This window comes from Sapajus apella, unplaced genomic scaffold, assembly GCF_009761245.1.
Source record: "Sapajus apella isolate SASKATOON/1434 unplaced genomic scaffold, GSC_monkey_1.0 scaffold7, whole genome shotgun sequence".
NCBI classification, from domain to species: domain Eukaryota; kingdom Metazoa; phylum Chordata; class Mammalia; order Primates; family Cebidae; genus Sapajus; species Sapajus apella.
In genome coordinates this window covers 26394776-26413815 of record NW_022436947.1, presented here as the reverse complement: position 1 = coordinate 26413815, position 19040 = coordinate 26394776, and the positions used below count along the sequence as shown (strand labels likewise).

At 32.9% G+C, this 19040-nt stretch overlaps 1 protein-coding gene across 1 annotated transcript in view; it reads left to right on the top strand.

Annotated features, from left to right (window-relative positions):
• FOXP2 (forkhead box P2) overlaps positions 1–19040 on the top strand; it is a 586718-nt gene that overhangs the window by 529147 nt on the left and 38531 nt on the right. The window contains exons 10-13 of the mRNA XM_032275664.1: positions 7642–7855; positions 9587–9691; positions 17068–17155; positions 18776–18859. Of these exons, the coding sequence (XP_032131555.1) occupies positions 7642–7855; positions 9587–9691; positions 17068–17155; positions 18776–18859 (491 nt within the window). The remainder of the gene's footprint in view (positions 1–7641; positions 7856–9586; positions 9692–17067; positions 17156–18775; positions 18860–19040) is intronic.

Sequence of the window (19040 nt, the reverse complement as noted above, 5' to 3'; positions counted from 1 at the left end):
TAGAATGTATAACATTAAAATGAATTTAATTCCATTTAGCTCTTAAGTCTTTTTAAGTTTTATTTGGCAATTGTTTACATCTTGAGAGGAAGACTGAAAAGCAGTGTGTCAACTTTGCCACATTAAAATATCATGATGAGAAAAACCAAAAATTATTGATTTTGTAATAGAATATCAAACTTTTCAAATGCAACCCTATGAAAAATTCAGTAGTAAAATGATAGTATTAATTTTTGTTAATATCAGATATGTTCATATATCCCAGAAGTTTCTTCTTTGGTGAAGATATTTATCTTTGGTCTCAGTTTTCAGCTGAATACCTACTTCTGCTCCCTGTAATTTGGCATTTGGACAAAGTGTGTATTTAATTCACCTCTCATTTGACAGGCATTTTATTTTTTTATTTTTATTTTTTATTGCATTTTAGGTTTTGGGGTACATGTGAAGAACATGTAAGATTGTTGCATAGGTACACACATGGCAGTGTGATTTTCTGCCTTCCTCCCCATCACCTATATCTGGCATTTCTTTCCATGTTATCCCTCCCCAACTCCCCATCCCCCATGTCCCTCCCCCATTTCCCCTCCACAGACCCCAGTGTGTGATACTCCCCTCCCTGTGTCCATGTGTTCTCATTGTTCAACACCCACCTATGAGTGAGAACATGCGGTGTTTGATCTTCTGCTCTTGTGTCAGTTTGCTGAGAATGATGGTTTCCAGGTTCATCCATGTCCCTACAAAGGACACAAACTCATCGTTTTTGATGGCTGCATAATATTCCATGGTGTATATGTGCCACATTTTACTTGTGCAGTCTATCATCAATGGGCATTTGGGTTGGTTCCAAGTCTTTGCTATTGTAAACAGTGCTGCAGTGAACATTCGTGTGCATGTGTCCTTATAATAGAACGCTTTATAATCCTTTTGATACATACCCAGTAATGAGGTTGTTGGGTCAGATGGAATTTCTATTGCTAGGTCCATGTGACAGGCATTTTAAAGATGGGCATTGGATCTGTAGGTGATAGTAGGCCTCTAGTCAAAAATAAATCAATAATATGTTGAGTTTGGCAAATTATAAATGAACACTAAGATCTCTGAAGGATACTCCAGAAACTGAACTCTCTTCTGAAGAAGAGAACTGGGTATCCAGAGGTCAAGGCTGGTAGGGAAGTTTCCTTTCTAATATATACCCTTTTCTGTGATTCAATTATTCTGGCCAGCTGTGTCTACTAGTTTGTAAATTTCACATTTAAAATTTAAGATGAAAACTGAAAAGAACATAGTAATATCTCAGTAATTCAGATTAAAATATTAAATATCAATTTAGCTTAACAAAATATACGATACTAATTCTTCTACCAAAACTCACTTTTATTAATTTAAATTATAAATAATCTTAGAAAATAAGTAGAGTACCACTAAATAAGTTAGTTAAGAATTCACGGTATACATACTTTGCATCATAATATACACAATTATTTACTTAACAGTTAAAAATCAGTTACTGGACATAGAAAAAGAAAGGATATTGAAAGGATATTTTATCTTTTTGAGTGTCAAAAAGCTGTTAAGGAGATTTTTACTAATAAAAATAACTTTCTACTTATTTTACTAATACGTAAAAATCACCTTAGCAGCATTTTCAAAGCTGTGTTGAAACTAGTATAGACATTTTTAAACTTTGTGTACCTTAAAGACATGTAATATAGATGTGACTTAATTAATTCTCAGCACAGTGCTTGGCACCTTGTAGTTACTCTACAAACTCTGAATGTAGGATTAAAGAATTATTATTAGGCCAAATACAATGGCTCACACCCATAATCCCAGCACTTTGGGAGGCTGAGGCTAGAGGATCACTTCAACCCAAGAGTTCAAGACCAGCCTGGGCAACATGGTGAAACCCTGTCTTTACAAAATAATAATAATAATAATAATTAGCTGAGCATGGCAATGCACACCTGTGGTCAGTCACATCCTAGCTACTTGGGAAGCTAAGGAGGGAGGATCACTTCAGCCCAGGAGGTCAAGGCTACAGTGATCTGTGATCATGCTATTGCCCTCCATTGAGACCCTGTCTTATGAATTATTATTAAATTATTTGTGGTATAATAGGCAGTTTGATTAAGGAATTACCCTTTTATTTACTCACCTCCTGTGGTAAAAGTCTTTTAATATTTGTGGTACTGGCAGCGAATAAGCACAAGTCCAAGTCATCATCCAAAAGTAGAATAGAGATTCCCAATTTTTTGTGGCCATGGAATTTTAAATTGCATAATTATGAAACTTTTTGGCACGACTAGTATATATGTCCTTGAAATAAAAGAAACTGAATAATCTTCACTTAAGATGAAAGTTGTCTATTAGTTATAATAGCCTAACCCACAGATTCCCAGAGTATGTCTGCCAGTACACAAGTGTTCTGGCCAAATTTTAAAACTCTTTCAAGTAATACTCTTTGAGCTTTCACTGACTGCAGGCACTCTAACAGACACTGGGATATAGCAGTGAAGAAAACAGACAAAAATCCCTGCCATCATAAAACATACATTTTATTGTAGAAGGCAGACAATAAATAAAGTAAAATATATAGCGGTGAGTGCTAAGGAGAGAAATAAAGTTAAGGATAGGAAACATCTAAGCAACAATAGGAAAACGGGGGACCCTCAGGAGTCCTGAGAAAAGGGTTAATGAGTAATGATCTGAAAATGAGAGGAAGCTCTGCAACAGATTAGTTCTAGAGCAAAGCACTTAATTTTCTTTGCCTTAGTTTCCCCATCTCTAACATAGGGATAATAAGAGCAATATTAATGATAATGATGGTTTGGGGTACTAGATTAGATATCATATGTGAAGCACTTAGAAGAGTGTCTGGCATATCAAAAGCAGTTAAATAAAACAGAGATGAAGAAAACCCTAAAGAGGACTGAGTTGGGGTTGAGGGAGGGGACTATATAAACAGGAGCTTAGTTTTGAGCATGGAAAGTTTAAGAAACCAGGTAAGGTTACATGGAATTTTCAAATATAAAGACTGTAGTTTAAAGGAGGGGTAAGGGCTAGGGAATCAGTTGGTGACTCCTAAGCTTACATCTGGCATTTAAAGCTTAGACAAACTCGTGTAACTGTAAAAAGTTTCTGGGGCTTTTCTTCCTCAAATATATTTGGAAAACACTGAGTTCAAAATGAGATTCAAGTTTTCTTTGTTACTACACATCTCAGAACTATTTTACATGAATAATAAGTCTCCAAGATAGAGAGGCAGACCTCTTAGATTACCAGCATTTAGAAGACTGCTGTTCCATAAAACACTGTTTGGAAATAATGAACTTCTTATATTACTGCCTGAAAAATAACCTAGATTAATTCTTGCAAACCATCAAGTCTTAAAGCCCTTAAAACTTTTAAAATTGTACAAAATCGATTGGCTACTTGTTTCATATTTTCTAAGTAGTTTTGTATCCATATAACAGAGCTGAGCAATTTTTAGGTTGAAAGCTTTGTCCCAAGAGCAAGGTAATAGTTTTCTTTTTAAAAATTTTCTACCAAAATTATCTGTGCATTGGAATCACCTCTGGAGCTTCAAGAACTACTAATGACTGTGTTTCCCCTCTAAAATTATGATTTTATTGATCTGGGTTGTGGTAAGGCCTTTAGAGATTTTAAAATATGCTCAGGTGATTCTAATATGTGGACATTTGAGGATCCATTGCTGCTAAAAGGAATCTCTGCTTCTTATCAATTATATCATATTTTTAAACTATTTATTCCTATTTTTAATTAAGAAACATTATTTGGATTATTGAACAGGTTATTTATTCATCAAATATTTATCGAGAGCCTACTAAATGCCTAACATTTGTTACCTTATTGCAATAGCATGGTGATATCACTATTCATTTGTGTCTACTTTTAGAAGGCAAGTGGATACATAACATAATTAAATCATTAATAATTTAATTATTAACGATTACTTAAATCCAAAAACTGAGTAACTAGTAACATGATTAGTTGGTATAATCTCTAAAACCATCTAAGAGTCTTTAGCAGAGATATAAAATATTGTTAGCCACTCAATCTGTTAGAAGCAACAAGTGCCATATGTAATTCTTCACACATTGGTCTTGTATGGTAGCATTGTTCACACAGAATATGCCCTTTAAGAGTTACAAAACTTCTATGTGGGCACCAACATGTCTTCAAGAAATGTATGACTCTATTATAGTCAATGAAATCAACAAATATTTATTGAGCACATACCAGGCACGGTTCAAGGCAGTGGAGATATACCAGTAAAATAAGAAATTCCTACTCTTATAAAACTTCGATTGTATTAGAGGCAGATGTAATAACAAGAGATAGACTAGATAGATAGATAGATAGTAAGTAGATTGATGATTGATAGTAGATAGATACAATGGTTTCAGAAACTGATAAATGATCTAAAGAAAAATAAGATGAGTTAAGGATTAATAGTCAGGAGGATGGGTAGGGGCAGGGGTTTATAGTGTGGCTGGAAACTTAACAGGAGGTAAACTTTGAACCATCTAAGTGAAGGGAAGGAGGAAGGGAAGACCTGCAAGAATAGGTTGTGGGAACAGTCAGAGCAGAGGTTGGAATGGAAGCAAATATTTGATACACTTGAGAAGCAGCGGAAGACTAGTACAACAGAATGAAATGTGAAGAGAGAGCAGTAGATGAGGTCAGAGAGACAGGCAAGAGCCAGATAATAAATGCAGCTCCCCATAGGCCATACTAAGGGTTGTTTTTGTTTTCTTTTGTTGTTGTTGTTGATGTTGTTTTCTTGTTTTCTTCTAAGTATTCTTGAAAGCCTTTGGAAGCCTTGCCTGAGAAGTGACATGACCTAATTTACATTCATAGAGAGAATATTTGGCTAATCCATGAAGAGCAAATTCATATATTCAGGGCAAAATAATAGCAGGAAGACAGTTGGAACGCTATAGCTGTGTTCCAGGCAAGAGTTGGTAATAGAGCAAAGAGACAGCTGGTAAGATGGTGAAAGTTCTACTGCAAAAGACATGTTGATGCTGTCATGAAAAAGGATTTGCTGATGAAATTTTCCTGTTGGGACCCCTAACATACACCAACAGATAATCAAAAAGTTACAGTCAGAAAAGTTTCAGAATTCTGGGTTAAAGCAATAATTATAGATCTTTATGTAAAAACTTGTTTCCTATGTAAAAGAGAAACCTTTCTTTATAAAGCCACTTTCTTTTTTATGGAAAAAAACTGTTTGTAGTAACTTTGGAAAGCCAACTTATCCTGGTTTTGTTGTTGTTGTTGTTGTTTTGGTTTTTGCTGTTGTTTTTGCTTTTTTTTTTTTTAAGGCTCAGGCCTTGTCTTAAAATCTCAAGGAGGCAGAATCACTGAAATGATAGCTTTCAGTAAAACTACCTGTAGGAAATTGTGATAGGCATAGCATTTTAAGGTTAATGCTATGATGAATAATGTGACCAGAAGTTACGTTTGGAACAGTGAGAATTCTTCTGTTGCTGTTGGGTAATTGCCAATACTTAGATATAGTAATACCTAGATCAGAGATTTTCCCATTTGCAGGGATTAGTGTGAGAGAGTTCACTCTTCTCATCATCATATTCTGTTATCTTGCCCCATTTCCCCTGCCTCTTCCAACCTGCCTCACCCGACACATCTCTTAATATCACTATAGTATCTAATGTAGATGTGTGTTAGGTTGGGAGAGGTTGTTTGGGTTGCACTTTCATCTTTATATTAGGCGTTATAGATGCACATAGTGATTTAAGAACATAGATTTTGGAGCTCTACAGAGCATTGAGGTTGAATTCTGCCCACTGATCATAAATTGAGTGATTTGGGGCAATATATTTAATCTTTCTGAGCCTTCTTGTAAAATATAATGAGTTCTAACCTCAAGTGAGGTTAACTGAGATTATAAATGTAAAGTACTTAGTGAAACACCAGAATATAGTAAATACGCTCTTCATTTTTTTTCCTGAACATATTTATTCAGTAGTTTTAATATTTTCTTAATGTAGTATTTTAAGAGCAAAGGTACTAAAGCCAGACTGCCTGGATTTAAATCACATTTACCACGTAGAAGCTATGTGACCTTGGACATATTTTTGAACTTCTGTCTTTCTTTCTTTCCTTTTTTATAAATTGGTTAAACTAACAATACCAACTCCATTAGTTTGTACTGAGGATTAAAAAGCATAACGCATATAAAAAATATATACAAAGATAAGCTGGGTGTAGTGGCTCACACCTGTAATCCCGGCACTTTGGGAGGCCAAGGTGGGTGGATCACGACGTCAGGAGTTCAAGACCAGCCTGGCCCACATGGTGAAACCTCGTCTCTACTAAAAATATAAAAAGTAGTCAGGCAAGGTGGTGCAACTGTAATCCCAGCTACTCAGGAGGCTGAGGCAGGAGAATTGTTTGAATCCGGGAGGGAGAGGGTACAGTGAGCTGAGATCACACCACTGCACTCCAGCCTGGGTGACAGAGCGAAACTCTGTCTCAAAAAAAAAAAAAAAGAAGCAGTACCATTTTGTAAGTCAAATACTGTAAACAATAATCTCTCAATACTTTATTTCAAAATTATTGTTAAAAACAAAAGGATTATATTAGCTTTTTAATGTTTATTGTTGTATAAATCAAGTAAATTTGCATAGTCTGAACCAGGGAATTGTTTAAAATGAGTAGCTGATTTACTCTATCAGTCATAAATGAAGGAGAAGTCTAGATATTATCTGCTTTGTTGATCCAGTTAAGTAAGCATATTGCTTTATTTAAGACAAAAAAATTAAATTTAGTTATTTAGTTTGCCCCTCTGAGAAATATCACAATGACCAGATAATTGCCAAATCTCCTTTTTTTTTTCTGAATTGAGTGTTGACTGTTTTTCCCTGACATTTTTGTTTTTCTCTTTTTTCATTTATTTCTTTTGATGTTATTTTGAAATCTATTTCTCTTTCAGTTTCTCACTGATTAAAAAATAAAGAACACCTCACTACTAGCAATAAGTAAAAGCTACTCTTAAAAGTTGAGTAGTTCAATTTTTACTTTTATTTATTTATTTATTTTGAGACAGTGTCTCACTCTGTCACCCATGCTGGAGTACAGTGGTGCAATCTCAGCTCACTGCAACCTCTGCCTCCCAGGTTAAAGTGATCCTTCTACTTCAACCTCCTGAGTAGCTGGGATTAAAGGCATGCCCACCACACCCAGCTAATTTTTGTATTTTTAGTAGAAACAGAGTTTCACCATGTTGGCCAGGCTGTTCTTGAACTCCTGGCCTCAAGAGATCCACCTGTGACAGCCTTCCAGAATGCTGGGATTACAGGCATAAGCCACCATTCCTCATCCTAGTTCAGTTTTTAAATGGAACATCAAGGGATTTTTTTTTAATGCTTGATATTATTCTCAATAATTTCATATGGCAGTATTTCCCATACTGTTCCCAAATTGATACACTTTAGAAAATAAATGATTTTGTTTTCGAGACAAAAACTTTGGTGCTGATGGTGTAAAAGTAATGCAGGTAACATCACTGTTGTTGGTATTATTCTATTAATAACACAAAGCTCATTATATAAACTTTACCTTGTTATAGTAGTGAAGCTTTCTTTCACTTTATAGCTGGCTTAAGTCCTGCTGAGATTCAGCAGTTATGGAAAGAAGTGACTGGAGTTCACAGTATGGAAGACAATGGCATTAAACATGGAGGGCTAGACCTCACTACTAACAATTCCTCCTCGACTACCTCCTCCACCACTTCCAAAGCATCACCACCAATAACTCATCATTCCATAGTGAATGGACAGTCTTCAGTTTTAAATGCAAGACGAGACAGGTAAATCTCATGAGCTTTATTCTATATTTATCATCAGATTTTATTTTCACCATTGAGAAAACAAAAAAGAACAATTTGTACTTGAAATAAGGACAAAATGTGTAGAACAACAAATTGGAAATCTTGAGATTATTTATCTTATTATATTCTTTTTATTATCAAAAAGCAGTTCAAATACCAAAAGTTGGATGGATATAGTTGGGGAGTTTGCCTGAAGAAATTTATTTTTCCATAAGTGCATGTGGAATGATTGTATCAATATATTTTTATGACTAAGATATTATGATTAACCTGATTGTTGAGAATATTTTTCAAGCTAAAAATCAGTTCTTTAATTTCAAATAATTAAAGATGCATGTATGTACCTCTTATATGTTTCAAACATATGAGTTGGAAATCAGAGAACAGATATATGCATAAATGCAGGCATAATAAACTAGGATGGAAAATCTGGTTTGCCTTTTTCATTGTGGCATGATGAAATTTGTAAGTACATTAAAATAAACTTATGTTGGTAATTTTATGATTAAATTCAACTAAAAATTCAAAGAAATATTATTTGATTTAAGTTATTAATATTAAATGTGTTATGTTAGGTAATTTTTAACTTACTGTTTTATTTTAGTTGTATAAAAATTGTCTTTGTGAAAGGAGCATTCATGTACATTTGTCCTTTAGTTCCATTTATTTAGGCATATTGCTTTCTAATCAAGTCCTTTAAAGTAAATTGCATATAGTTCATAAGCTAAAATATTGCTAAGTGTGAAAAAAAATCTGTTTTGAAAAGATGAAATGTAAGTGTAGGATTCTTAACATAATGGTTTAGGCTTATGAATATAGCTCCAAACTTCATATGTAAGTGTAGTGGATTGATAGTATTATGTTATGTAATATGATGAATATGTTCCTTGCCATAAAAAATTCTTTGTCATAAACAAAAATATTTTTCAAATAAACATATATTTAATTATAGTACGGTTTAAAATAAAATGCTATAATTCTGTGATGTTTCTGGCCTTCATTTGTGTATCATGGAAAATTTTTCTGGTTAGATTTTATTAGTATAAAGTGGTATGCCCCTGAATGCTTTCATGCTGTTGTTTTAATTGTGATTAATTTGATGATTATATATCCCAAAAGTTGGTTGATTTCTCTGGGATCTCTCCATCTAACATTCACTTATCAAAAGTCTTCAATAATTATATAAAGATATAGCTAATGAATACTGTTCCAACGTAGAATTTCTAAATCAAGTGTAACTAGTAGAAGTATATGTGGCTTATACATAAATATTAAACAATTTAAATGATCCTAGAGGTCCATATCTTCTTTAAAAAGAGCATTTCAAAAATCTTATGATGACTGTCCTATTATTTTTTTAAAAATAAAGAGTTTTTTTCACTTGACCACATATGAATATATATTTTTTATTTAGAGGTAAAATGTTACATTAAGGTCATATGGCAGGATTAGCATATGATATTATACAGTCCTCTTAGTTTTTCATCCTTTATTAACAGTCATCTTTGTCTCTATTTCTCCTCTAATTGGAACATCATCTAGCCTTGGCAGTTGAACTATTCAATAGAACGATTAAATTTTTCTGACTGCTCTGAGCTGAATTGACCTGTTTTGACCTGTTTGTCACTGATCGTAACCTGACAGGCGCTAGCAGCCTGCAACAATTATAGCTTTTTGAGATGAATCTGACATCGTGTTCTTTTGCTACAGCTCGTCACATGAGGAGACTGGGGCCTCTCACACTCTCTATGGCCATGGAGTTTGCAAATGGCCAGGCTGTGAAAGCATTTGTGAAGATTTTGGACAGTTTTTAAAGTAGGTTTTTCACTTTTTTTTTTGGCTGGGGGGCTGAATTGTACGAGAGTTTTAGGCACATTGTAAATAAACAGAAGATGAAGGAGAAAAGTAAAAGTCTGTAATAAGACATACTTGAAGATTTCTGTGGGCTCTAACAAGTGGATTAGCAAGGTCAGGCCTCATCTTTTCTTGAAGATATTTTACAAATCACTTAGTAAAGATTTTTGAATGAATGAAAAATATTAGCCTACAATAATATGTCATTAATCATTGGAGACATAACAATTATTTATAAAATAGAATTATTTTAAGTTTTAAGTTTCTAATTAATAATATGTGAGTCATCATAATACGTATTTCAGTAAACATTTTGAAGGTTTGTTTTTTTAATTACAAGATTTATGTATTTTTAAAAACAGTGATATGTAGTATATATGTTTAACTACAAGAATTAGAAATGAAAGTTTTTGCTGGCTGAAATTTAAAGAAACACCTACATTTCATTTTCATTATTACTTTTTGCCCTTAAAAATATGAAGAAAAACACATGGCTATATGTTTGTATAACAGATTACCTGGCTTCTCTAGCTTAAAACCAAAACTTTATATATTCTTAGTTTTAAATACAATATTTTGTTTATAAAATTCTTAAGGGGTTATTTTTTAAGTGAAAACATTCATCTTTCCTGAAATGTTTTCCATACACAATTCTGGTATATAAGAGATCTAAACAGAGAACTACCGATAGGCTTATGGAGATGAGTAACTTCACAGGCTGAGACTCTTATGTTGTCATGGTGCAGCTAACAGGGTGAGTGAACTGTTTCATGCTTCATCAACAATTAAGTTAATTAGCTCATTTGAAATTGCACTGCTTTGTTGCCAGGATGTTGGTAGAAACATCAAAAAGATGTGTTTACAAATGGAAGACTGACTACAGGGTATAGAGCAAAAGCACCTTAACAACCAGGCACAAGTACTTGGCATCACAATAACTTTATAAATGAATTACAGTAAGACTTCCACAAAGATTTTTTTTAACCTTTTATCATTTCTAACTAATTAAGAGAAACTTTGATTCATATACCACTATGGCGCTTTATAAATGGCCTTAAATGAAAATTTGCACTTCTCTTGTATCAAAACAGTTGTGAGCTACCATTTCTTTGGGTATGAAACTGATTATACGCAAAGAGACCATTAAAAAATGTCAGGTAGATTTGCTGAAGTTTTCTTCTCTTAAAAAAAAAAAAGTTAAAGCAAAGAAAGAACATAGGAATGTTATTTTAACAAATGATTTCCCATTTCTTAATGTTAATACATTAGTCCTTATCAATATATTATTCCTTACCACTGAAATTATATAAAGGGCTATTGTTAAACTGTTTTTTTTTAGAGTGGTAAATTATGCCATAGGACTAACCTAACCACTATGCATTTTATTGCTCCAAATTGTTCTTTCTGGCAAAATTCAAAATAAATCTTTTGGAAAAAATACATATTTTCCTTTAGTATGATTTTGTTTATAGCAAATTGAAAGGAGCATTTTAACTTATTTCAAATATTTATGTTTTTATTGCTAACAAGTAGATAAATATGAACCCTCATTTTACCATGCATAGTCTTCTTTCATATTCATGCCAGTGTTTAAAAAAAAAAAAGAAAAAAAAAGAAATTACAATTAGAAAAGCATTTCCTTTCAATTAAATATCAACTTTGGTTCCAAAGACTGACCATTTTTCCAACCCATTCACTTTATAGGGATGACAGAACTAATGACAAGAGGTTTTAAGGCCTTTTTTTAGTCCATTTTTGTTTTGATATGCTTTAGATTCACAAATTCAAAGATCTGTGATATATTCTGTTAATAGAGCTAATATAAGTGTACAGAACTGAAGTGAACTATCAATTAGATTTACTTTCCATAGGGGCATTATTGTCTTTAAACTGTGTTAGAAATTTGAAAAGAAACAAAATATCTCATTAAATGAATTAACTTCAGTTATTCAAAAAAGTTTATTTGGCATCTGTGCGAGGAGTGAAAATGAAGAAGGAAAGCATCACCACTTACACAGATTTTTCTCAGAGGACTTTGCTTTTCCTTTACTTTTCTCAGAGGAGAAAATTGAGGGTTTGGGGAGGAAAATGATAGATAAATTAAAAAGCTGTGAAAAGTTTTTGGCTCTCACTTTGTTGTGTATCCATTCTCCCTAAATTTTATATCCAGTGTTCATTATGAAAGTTTTTTAGAAAAATATTATTGTGGCATTTTTACTTCTAAAATGCACTAAAAATACATTTTACAGCTTCAGGTTTAATTTGGTATCAGATAATTTATCCCTTGGTTTGAAATAAAAGGAAACAATTCATTTTTGCTATTTAGCTGATATATATTAAATTACAAAGAATGGTAAAAAATATATTGAGTCTCAAATTCTTTTTTCACATTACATCCCAAAACAAACTAGTGGAATCCTTCTATTTTTACCTCACACCAAATGAAAAGCCATTATAGGACAGTTGCATATGTATAACACATATATATTTACCTATATATTATATATATTTATGTATTTTATATATTTATGTATTGTATATATATTTGTATTCTTACATATTCTTTAATTCTTTTATACTCTTTGAGGCACTCTTTTCAATTGGATAAAAAAATTAAGACTAAGAAGTAGTTGTTTATAACAGTGAGATGAAAACAGAAAACAAAAGATGAAGAAGGAAGTCCAAGATAAAAAAGTGTTTGGGAAAATTTTTGAGTTTTACTGTAAAGTAGGTGTTGACAGAAGCTAACCATTTTTCCTGACCACTAATTGAGGATCTCACTAGATCACTAAAAGCATTTAATACTAGTTCTTCATTACTGTCTTATAAATGTCAAAGTGTAATAACATCTGACAAAACTTTAGAGTAGTTTGTCTGCAAAATTAATTATCATTCCATTGGAACTAAGTCAGCTTGAATATAGATGGATTGACTTTTAGAGCTTAAGCCAAAAGGTTTACAGTATAACATTCCATTTAGCAGACAAGTGTTCTTGAACCTGCATGCACAGATGCCAGCACACAAAACATGGTCTGAGATACAAAGGTGGAAATACTCTCCTTTAAGAAAGGCAGAATGGCTAGTGTCTATGCAGATATTAATGTGTTAAAAATTAATTAGTCGATGGGTATAAATGAGTTAAACTTGTTACAGACCAAATTTTTAAGGCTTGATACTATATGAAGAGCAATAGAAAACATAGTGGAAACAGAGTAGTTGATTTAATAGAAAATTGTCTGTTTTATTGCAGCTGACTACTCTAAAAATTATGCTGTTACTTAATGTGTATTGTCTATTTCTTTGTCTTTGACTAGGCAGCATGGTTACAAAATTATGACCTCAAGAAGGCATTCTTTGAACTTGTCAGAATGTTGTTTCTTTTGGTGACAGTGCCCCCATCTCTCAAAACTAAGGCATCTCACATAATCAACTAAATGAATAGTGACAGCTAACATTTTGTATTTAAACTCCTGTCAGTGTTTAAACATAAAAAGCTTGATGCAAAATAAATCAAACACCAGTGATATGCAAGTGAAACATTTTGTTAAAACAGTCTTTGACATACTTGGATTTAAATCTGATCCCTTTTTAGCTTATAAAATGCTACAACTTTAAATGAATTTGAAAAATCTAAAGGTTAAAATTGAATCACTAATCTGAAGTGTATATAATTGAAGTTACCACATACATTCATAATCTATAAAAGCTTCGTTAAAGAGAATTATGCATTAAATACATTGGAAGGATCCTTTCCTACTTTTTGTCTTCCTGAAGTGCCTGCTTAATTGTTTTTAGAAAGAATTTGACTGCTTATTTATGTTTTTTCTAGTTTACACTGTCTACCTAGCACACAGATTCAATGCAGTTTTGAAAGAACGTCAGTCGACCACATCATTTATTCCATTTTGAAAACAAAAATCAATATACCTATAAAGTGACCCATAAATTAGAACTGGCTCACACAATGTTTGTTCAGTGCTGCCTTTCTGAAGGCACCCTTTGCATTTTTTCTTCACCTCTCTGTTTGAACTGCAGTCTCGGTAAGAGGCTCATTAGGGGACATTAGGGACTGCAGCTAACCAGAATTCCAGAGCTTGCTTTGCTCTTATTAATGCATAGTAGAGTAGAATGCATTTAAATATTTCATAGGCATTCAGTAATTTGTGTGTAATCGCCTTGTTAGCAGACCAGTAGAAGTAGAACAGGCCTGTGAAATGGTGTTAGTGATTGCATGGGTAATTTACAGACCTTTGCCATCAGAAAGAGTATTATTGTGGGCTAGTATGAAGCTGTGAAATAGAACTACCAATAAGTAAAAAAAGAAACTTAATAAAGGTTTTGTAACAAGCATCTTCAGGGATAACAACCCCACTTGGTCCTTTTGAAGCAGCCATAATTTATGACATAGGCAATATATCAAATGCATAAGATAGTATTATGGAGCATTCATATGAAAAGGGTATTTGCAACATTAGTTCCAACTTCCTGCAAGGGACATGATTAAATGATTAATGAAATGTCCCTTTGCATATGCATTTTGAAACAGCAATTAGGCACTGACTGAGAAAATCCACCAATCCTCTCATTTTTCAGTATTATCTCATTCTTGATTTATAAATCATAGAGAATTTTTGAACAGTAATGAGTAGTACCTGAGATAGTTGTAAAAACATAAAAGAGAATAATTTGGGCACAAAATAGTCATAAATACATAAATTCATAATTTAATGTTAATACTTAGCCTATTTACTTAGTCTTATTGCATTGTATTTATATCTGACACTATTTCTGTACTTTGATTGGCATAATTAAGTAGAGGGAATGAATAGGCACTATTCTTTTACATATCACTGGTAAACAATAGCGAGGAAAGGAGAAGGGAGATGTGGCAGAGGTATGTATGTGTTTTTCAAGTTCTCAGTAATCCACTGGAGGCTGTTCTATAAATGATCATTGAAGGGCTGCAAGCTAGCCTATAATTACAGGAAAGAAAGTGGCAGCTCTGGCATTTCATAACTATGTGTCCTCGAAAAGTGCTTTGTGAGTTTGTCACCAATGATAATTTAGATAGAGGCTCATTACTGAACATCACAACACTTTAAAAACCTTTCGCCTTCATACAGGAGAATAAAGGACTATTTTAATGGCAAGGTTCTTTTGTGTTCCACTGAAAAATTCAATCAAGACAAAACCTCATTGACTATTATTGTAGTCTACAGTCTCTATTCTAATAAAAGCTGCATAGATAAATTGAATAGGTCTCTAAGACCCAAGTATATAATGCAAACATTTTGTACTTTTTTTAGTTCTTTAAATATAAGATCATGATTATCACTAAGCAGTAAACAAGTATAAAAAATCATTTTAAAAAGTGATTTCACACGAAAAAAAAGTTACACTGACTACACCTTTTATTGCAGACCCGCATAGTCTACTTATCTTGCTTCCTCCATTTACACCCTAATCACAGTGTGTAACTGAAGCATTTTTGAAAATATGCCTCATTTTTTCTGATATGAAATAAATATATTTGTGCTTCCCAAGAGTTCATGGTGAAAAAAAATCTTACAGAAACACAGCAATATGAAGCATTAAGAATACAACACACAACTGTATTATACTGGTAGAAAATTATCTTACTGTTCATTTAAATTTGGGGGAAAAACCCTGAAAAACAATTTTTAAATGTCTTGTTATTTAGGAATTGGTGACACTTTCTGTTAACTAACCTCTGGTTTACTCTCACATTCCATACCTCCTTTCCAGAGAGGGTGAGTGAATGTCAGTCCTTTCCACAGTTAGGTTCACAGCAGAACAAACCTGAGCTGAGCTTAGAAAGCAGACAGGTATAGTGGAGGTGCTGCCTTCCTGCACCCCAGCCACATTCCTTCAGCTTAACACTATCCACCGCGCTATTTTAGTCCACAGTTTTTCTTGAATCAAGACTTACAATGTGATAAGATATATACATGGAGGCTTCATTGTTAGGATCAATAAGGCAGTATTAAAACAAACTGGTTTAATTTATCAAGGTATAGGCAAAACAAAGGTTTCTGATGGTTGAACGTAGATCTATAAACAAATAAACCTTCTTGTTTATAAGAAAATTAGTTTTTCTCAGCAACATGACTTTAATTACTCTTCATATGTTTTACATATATGTGTCTAAATTTTTTCTGCTTCATTATGAATTTCAAGAAATATAAGTAAATAATTTGAATAGACACGAAAATATTTTCGTTGAATTCAGTATACCCGGGGCTACTACAACCTTTTTAGACTATTATATCATTCTAAATGGTACTTGAGCCCACATGGGTAAATATACAAATTCTTATTTAATTTTGTGAGTTTTTTTTTTTCAATATGCCATTTCACTTACATGCATTGATGAGAACATCTCTGAAATTGCTCCCTTAGTTTGCCCACTGGTGAAATAGATACACCAAAGGATGTTGAATTACTTGAAGATTACTTCTTTTAATTTTGGGAGGCATCAAAGACATTATATATTACAAATTACAGAGTATATATTACTAAATGTTTTTATGTTCATTGGAGATACTGCTTTACTAAATTACTAATGGTGTATTAACATACCACTCATTAAAGAGATCTCTTTAAACATTATATAGAAATAATAATGGTAGACTAATGCATATTCAAGATTAGAGTAAGATCATTGGAGTTATTTATTTTTCACCATTTTAAAAATAAGATTAGGATAAATGTCTCCTCGTTGGGACACTAGACATGAAATGTTAGTCCTATTATTCTGATGATGAGAATCTTCAATGAAGTTTCTTCATTACTATCAGCAAATCATCGTTCTTCTTAAATATTGATGTTTCCACGGGATGATAATTTGCCATCTTTACCTAATTCATACCGCATCCCAGTGAAATAAGACATTGCTCACTAAAATACATCATAGAAACAACAAACTGTTTTAACAGAAATGGAATAGAAAATTGCCCTTGTTCTCTTCAAAACTGCTTTTGGTTCATATATTTGTAAGCTGTTCTTTTTTTAAAAAAATGGCATAAGTAATATGACTTCTACTGTAACTCTGTAAATGGTCTAGGGAAGTACTTTTTATAATAACAGATAAGCTTTGAGACTGACATTTTCTGCCATTTGAAGAGTCTCTTTACATTACATAAATAATTTTCACACAACACGTAAGCAGCTTTAACTTTTTTCTGTATGGTTTCAAGGCTTTCTGTTTTCCCAGAGCACAGGAACATATGACTTCAGTGTAGTGCTTTTTAAATGTAGCATATGCCACTGATATTGACATCACTTTACATTCTGTTTTGTGTCTTCTGTTGGTTTAGGCACCTTAACAATGAACATGCATTGGATGACCGAAGCACTGCTCAGTGTCGAGTGCAAATGCAGGTGGTGCAACAATTAGAAATACAGGTTTGTTAAATGCTTACTTAATGGACTCTTCTCAGATGTCTGGTGTGTTACGCTGAGTACTGAGCATATTCTGGGTCTTTCAGGCTGCATCTTATTGTCTTAGTTATATAATAACTAATGGAGATACATGGAATTTTAGATTGTTTTAACAGTGGCAATTATTGATAACCCAGGAAGGACTGCTATAGTTTAATATACTTATCACTTATATTTTGATAACTTTTAGACTATATCATATGCATTTGAATATCCCAAAGTAGTCAGATCTAAATTTTTTCCAATGTAGGTTAGACAAAACTCCCAATTAGATATGATTTTATTACAGACACGGGTTTTGTATGAGCTAACCTTGATTTTTTCCGTAAGATTTTATATTATAGCAAATAGCCAGTCTTTACAATATCATACTTGTAATATAACACCCTGAAAGATTCTTCTTTTTTCTAGTCTATTTTTAATTAAAGAACTTGTAAAAATTATTTATACATTTCTTTAGCTAGATTAAAGGCAAATAATTTATATCACAGATGGTAATATACATGCTGTATCAAATGCTGCTGTTTTAAGTTAAAAAAATTCTATTAATGTTGAAACAAAATTTGGCCAGAAGTAAATAGAATTCATAGAACTGATCAGAAATCAATTATGTCACCCAAAGTCTGACTCTTGCTATGTTTTACTAAGCCTTTAATGCTTCCTCTAACATTTCATCTTAAAGATTATCTTTTTTCAATAAAACTAATACTTTGTTTCATTTAAATATATGATTTTTCTTCATATTTTATTACATCTTATTTCAAATTCATCATGTCATTGCTTTTTTTTTCAGAGAGCTACTAAAAATATTTTGTTTTGACTTGTAAAATAATCAAGAATACAAAATGCACCATCACTGTTATAGTTTAAAAAGGTTTTTATAAACCTGTTTACCATTTACAAAAGGTAGGCTAAAACATAAGAGTTCACCTGATGATACAGTCTTCAGTGTGACCAATTATGCCTCTTTTTTTTTCCTTCTGCTGTGTCTGACTGATGGAAAAGTAAGGTCCGTCAGTTGTAATGAGACCCAGTGCAAGTGTAGATGCCGACTCCGTGGCAGAGTTCAGCATTTCACACTGCCTGGTCTCTGTCACTCTATTGAATTAGATTGATGATGGCAGATTGCAGGGGGCACTAACTGGACCTCAGTGGGAATGCATGAAGTGTGTAGACAATCCTGGCAGGCACTTCGCTTTGAGAACCCTTCACCCCTTCACAGCTGTTGGCACTAGTCCATTGCTAACAGTGTCCACAGGACTTTAAAGAGACACCATGGGCCTTCTAATTTATGGTTTCAGTAACTTGTTACTGTCGAGGCAACTGTGACCTCAATTCTCTTATTGACAAAAAGATGAAGTGTTATTTGTTTTCTCTGACCTTTTAACATAAGAAAAGCTATAAAAGTTTTTCCCCCTCCATAGCTAAAGTTGCATTTTCTCCCAGATAAGTTCCCCCTGACACAGACTTTTATATGCAGGAATCATTATTCTGAGGCAAGCTCAATGATAAGATGTATCACTGCAATAAAATAGCTGTATCAGTCATTTCTAAAATGCTTCTGATCTCACTGTTTCTTAACAGCTTTCTAAAGAACGCGAACGTCTTCAAGCAATGATGACCCACTTGCACATGCGACCCTCAGAGCCCAAACCATCTCCCAAACCTGTAAGTGCATATTGCTTTATAAACAGTAAATAGCTCTCCCAATGTAACAGACTAAGAAAATGAACAATTTAGTGACAGTTAGAAAACAATGAGTGTGATGAAAAATACCGCAATAAAATGAAAGTAAAATGTAATCGCTTGTCAAATTGTATGTTTCTTTTAAAGTAATGCTATCTTTTAC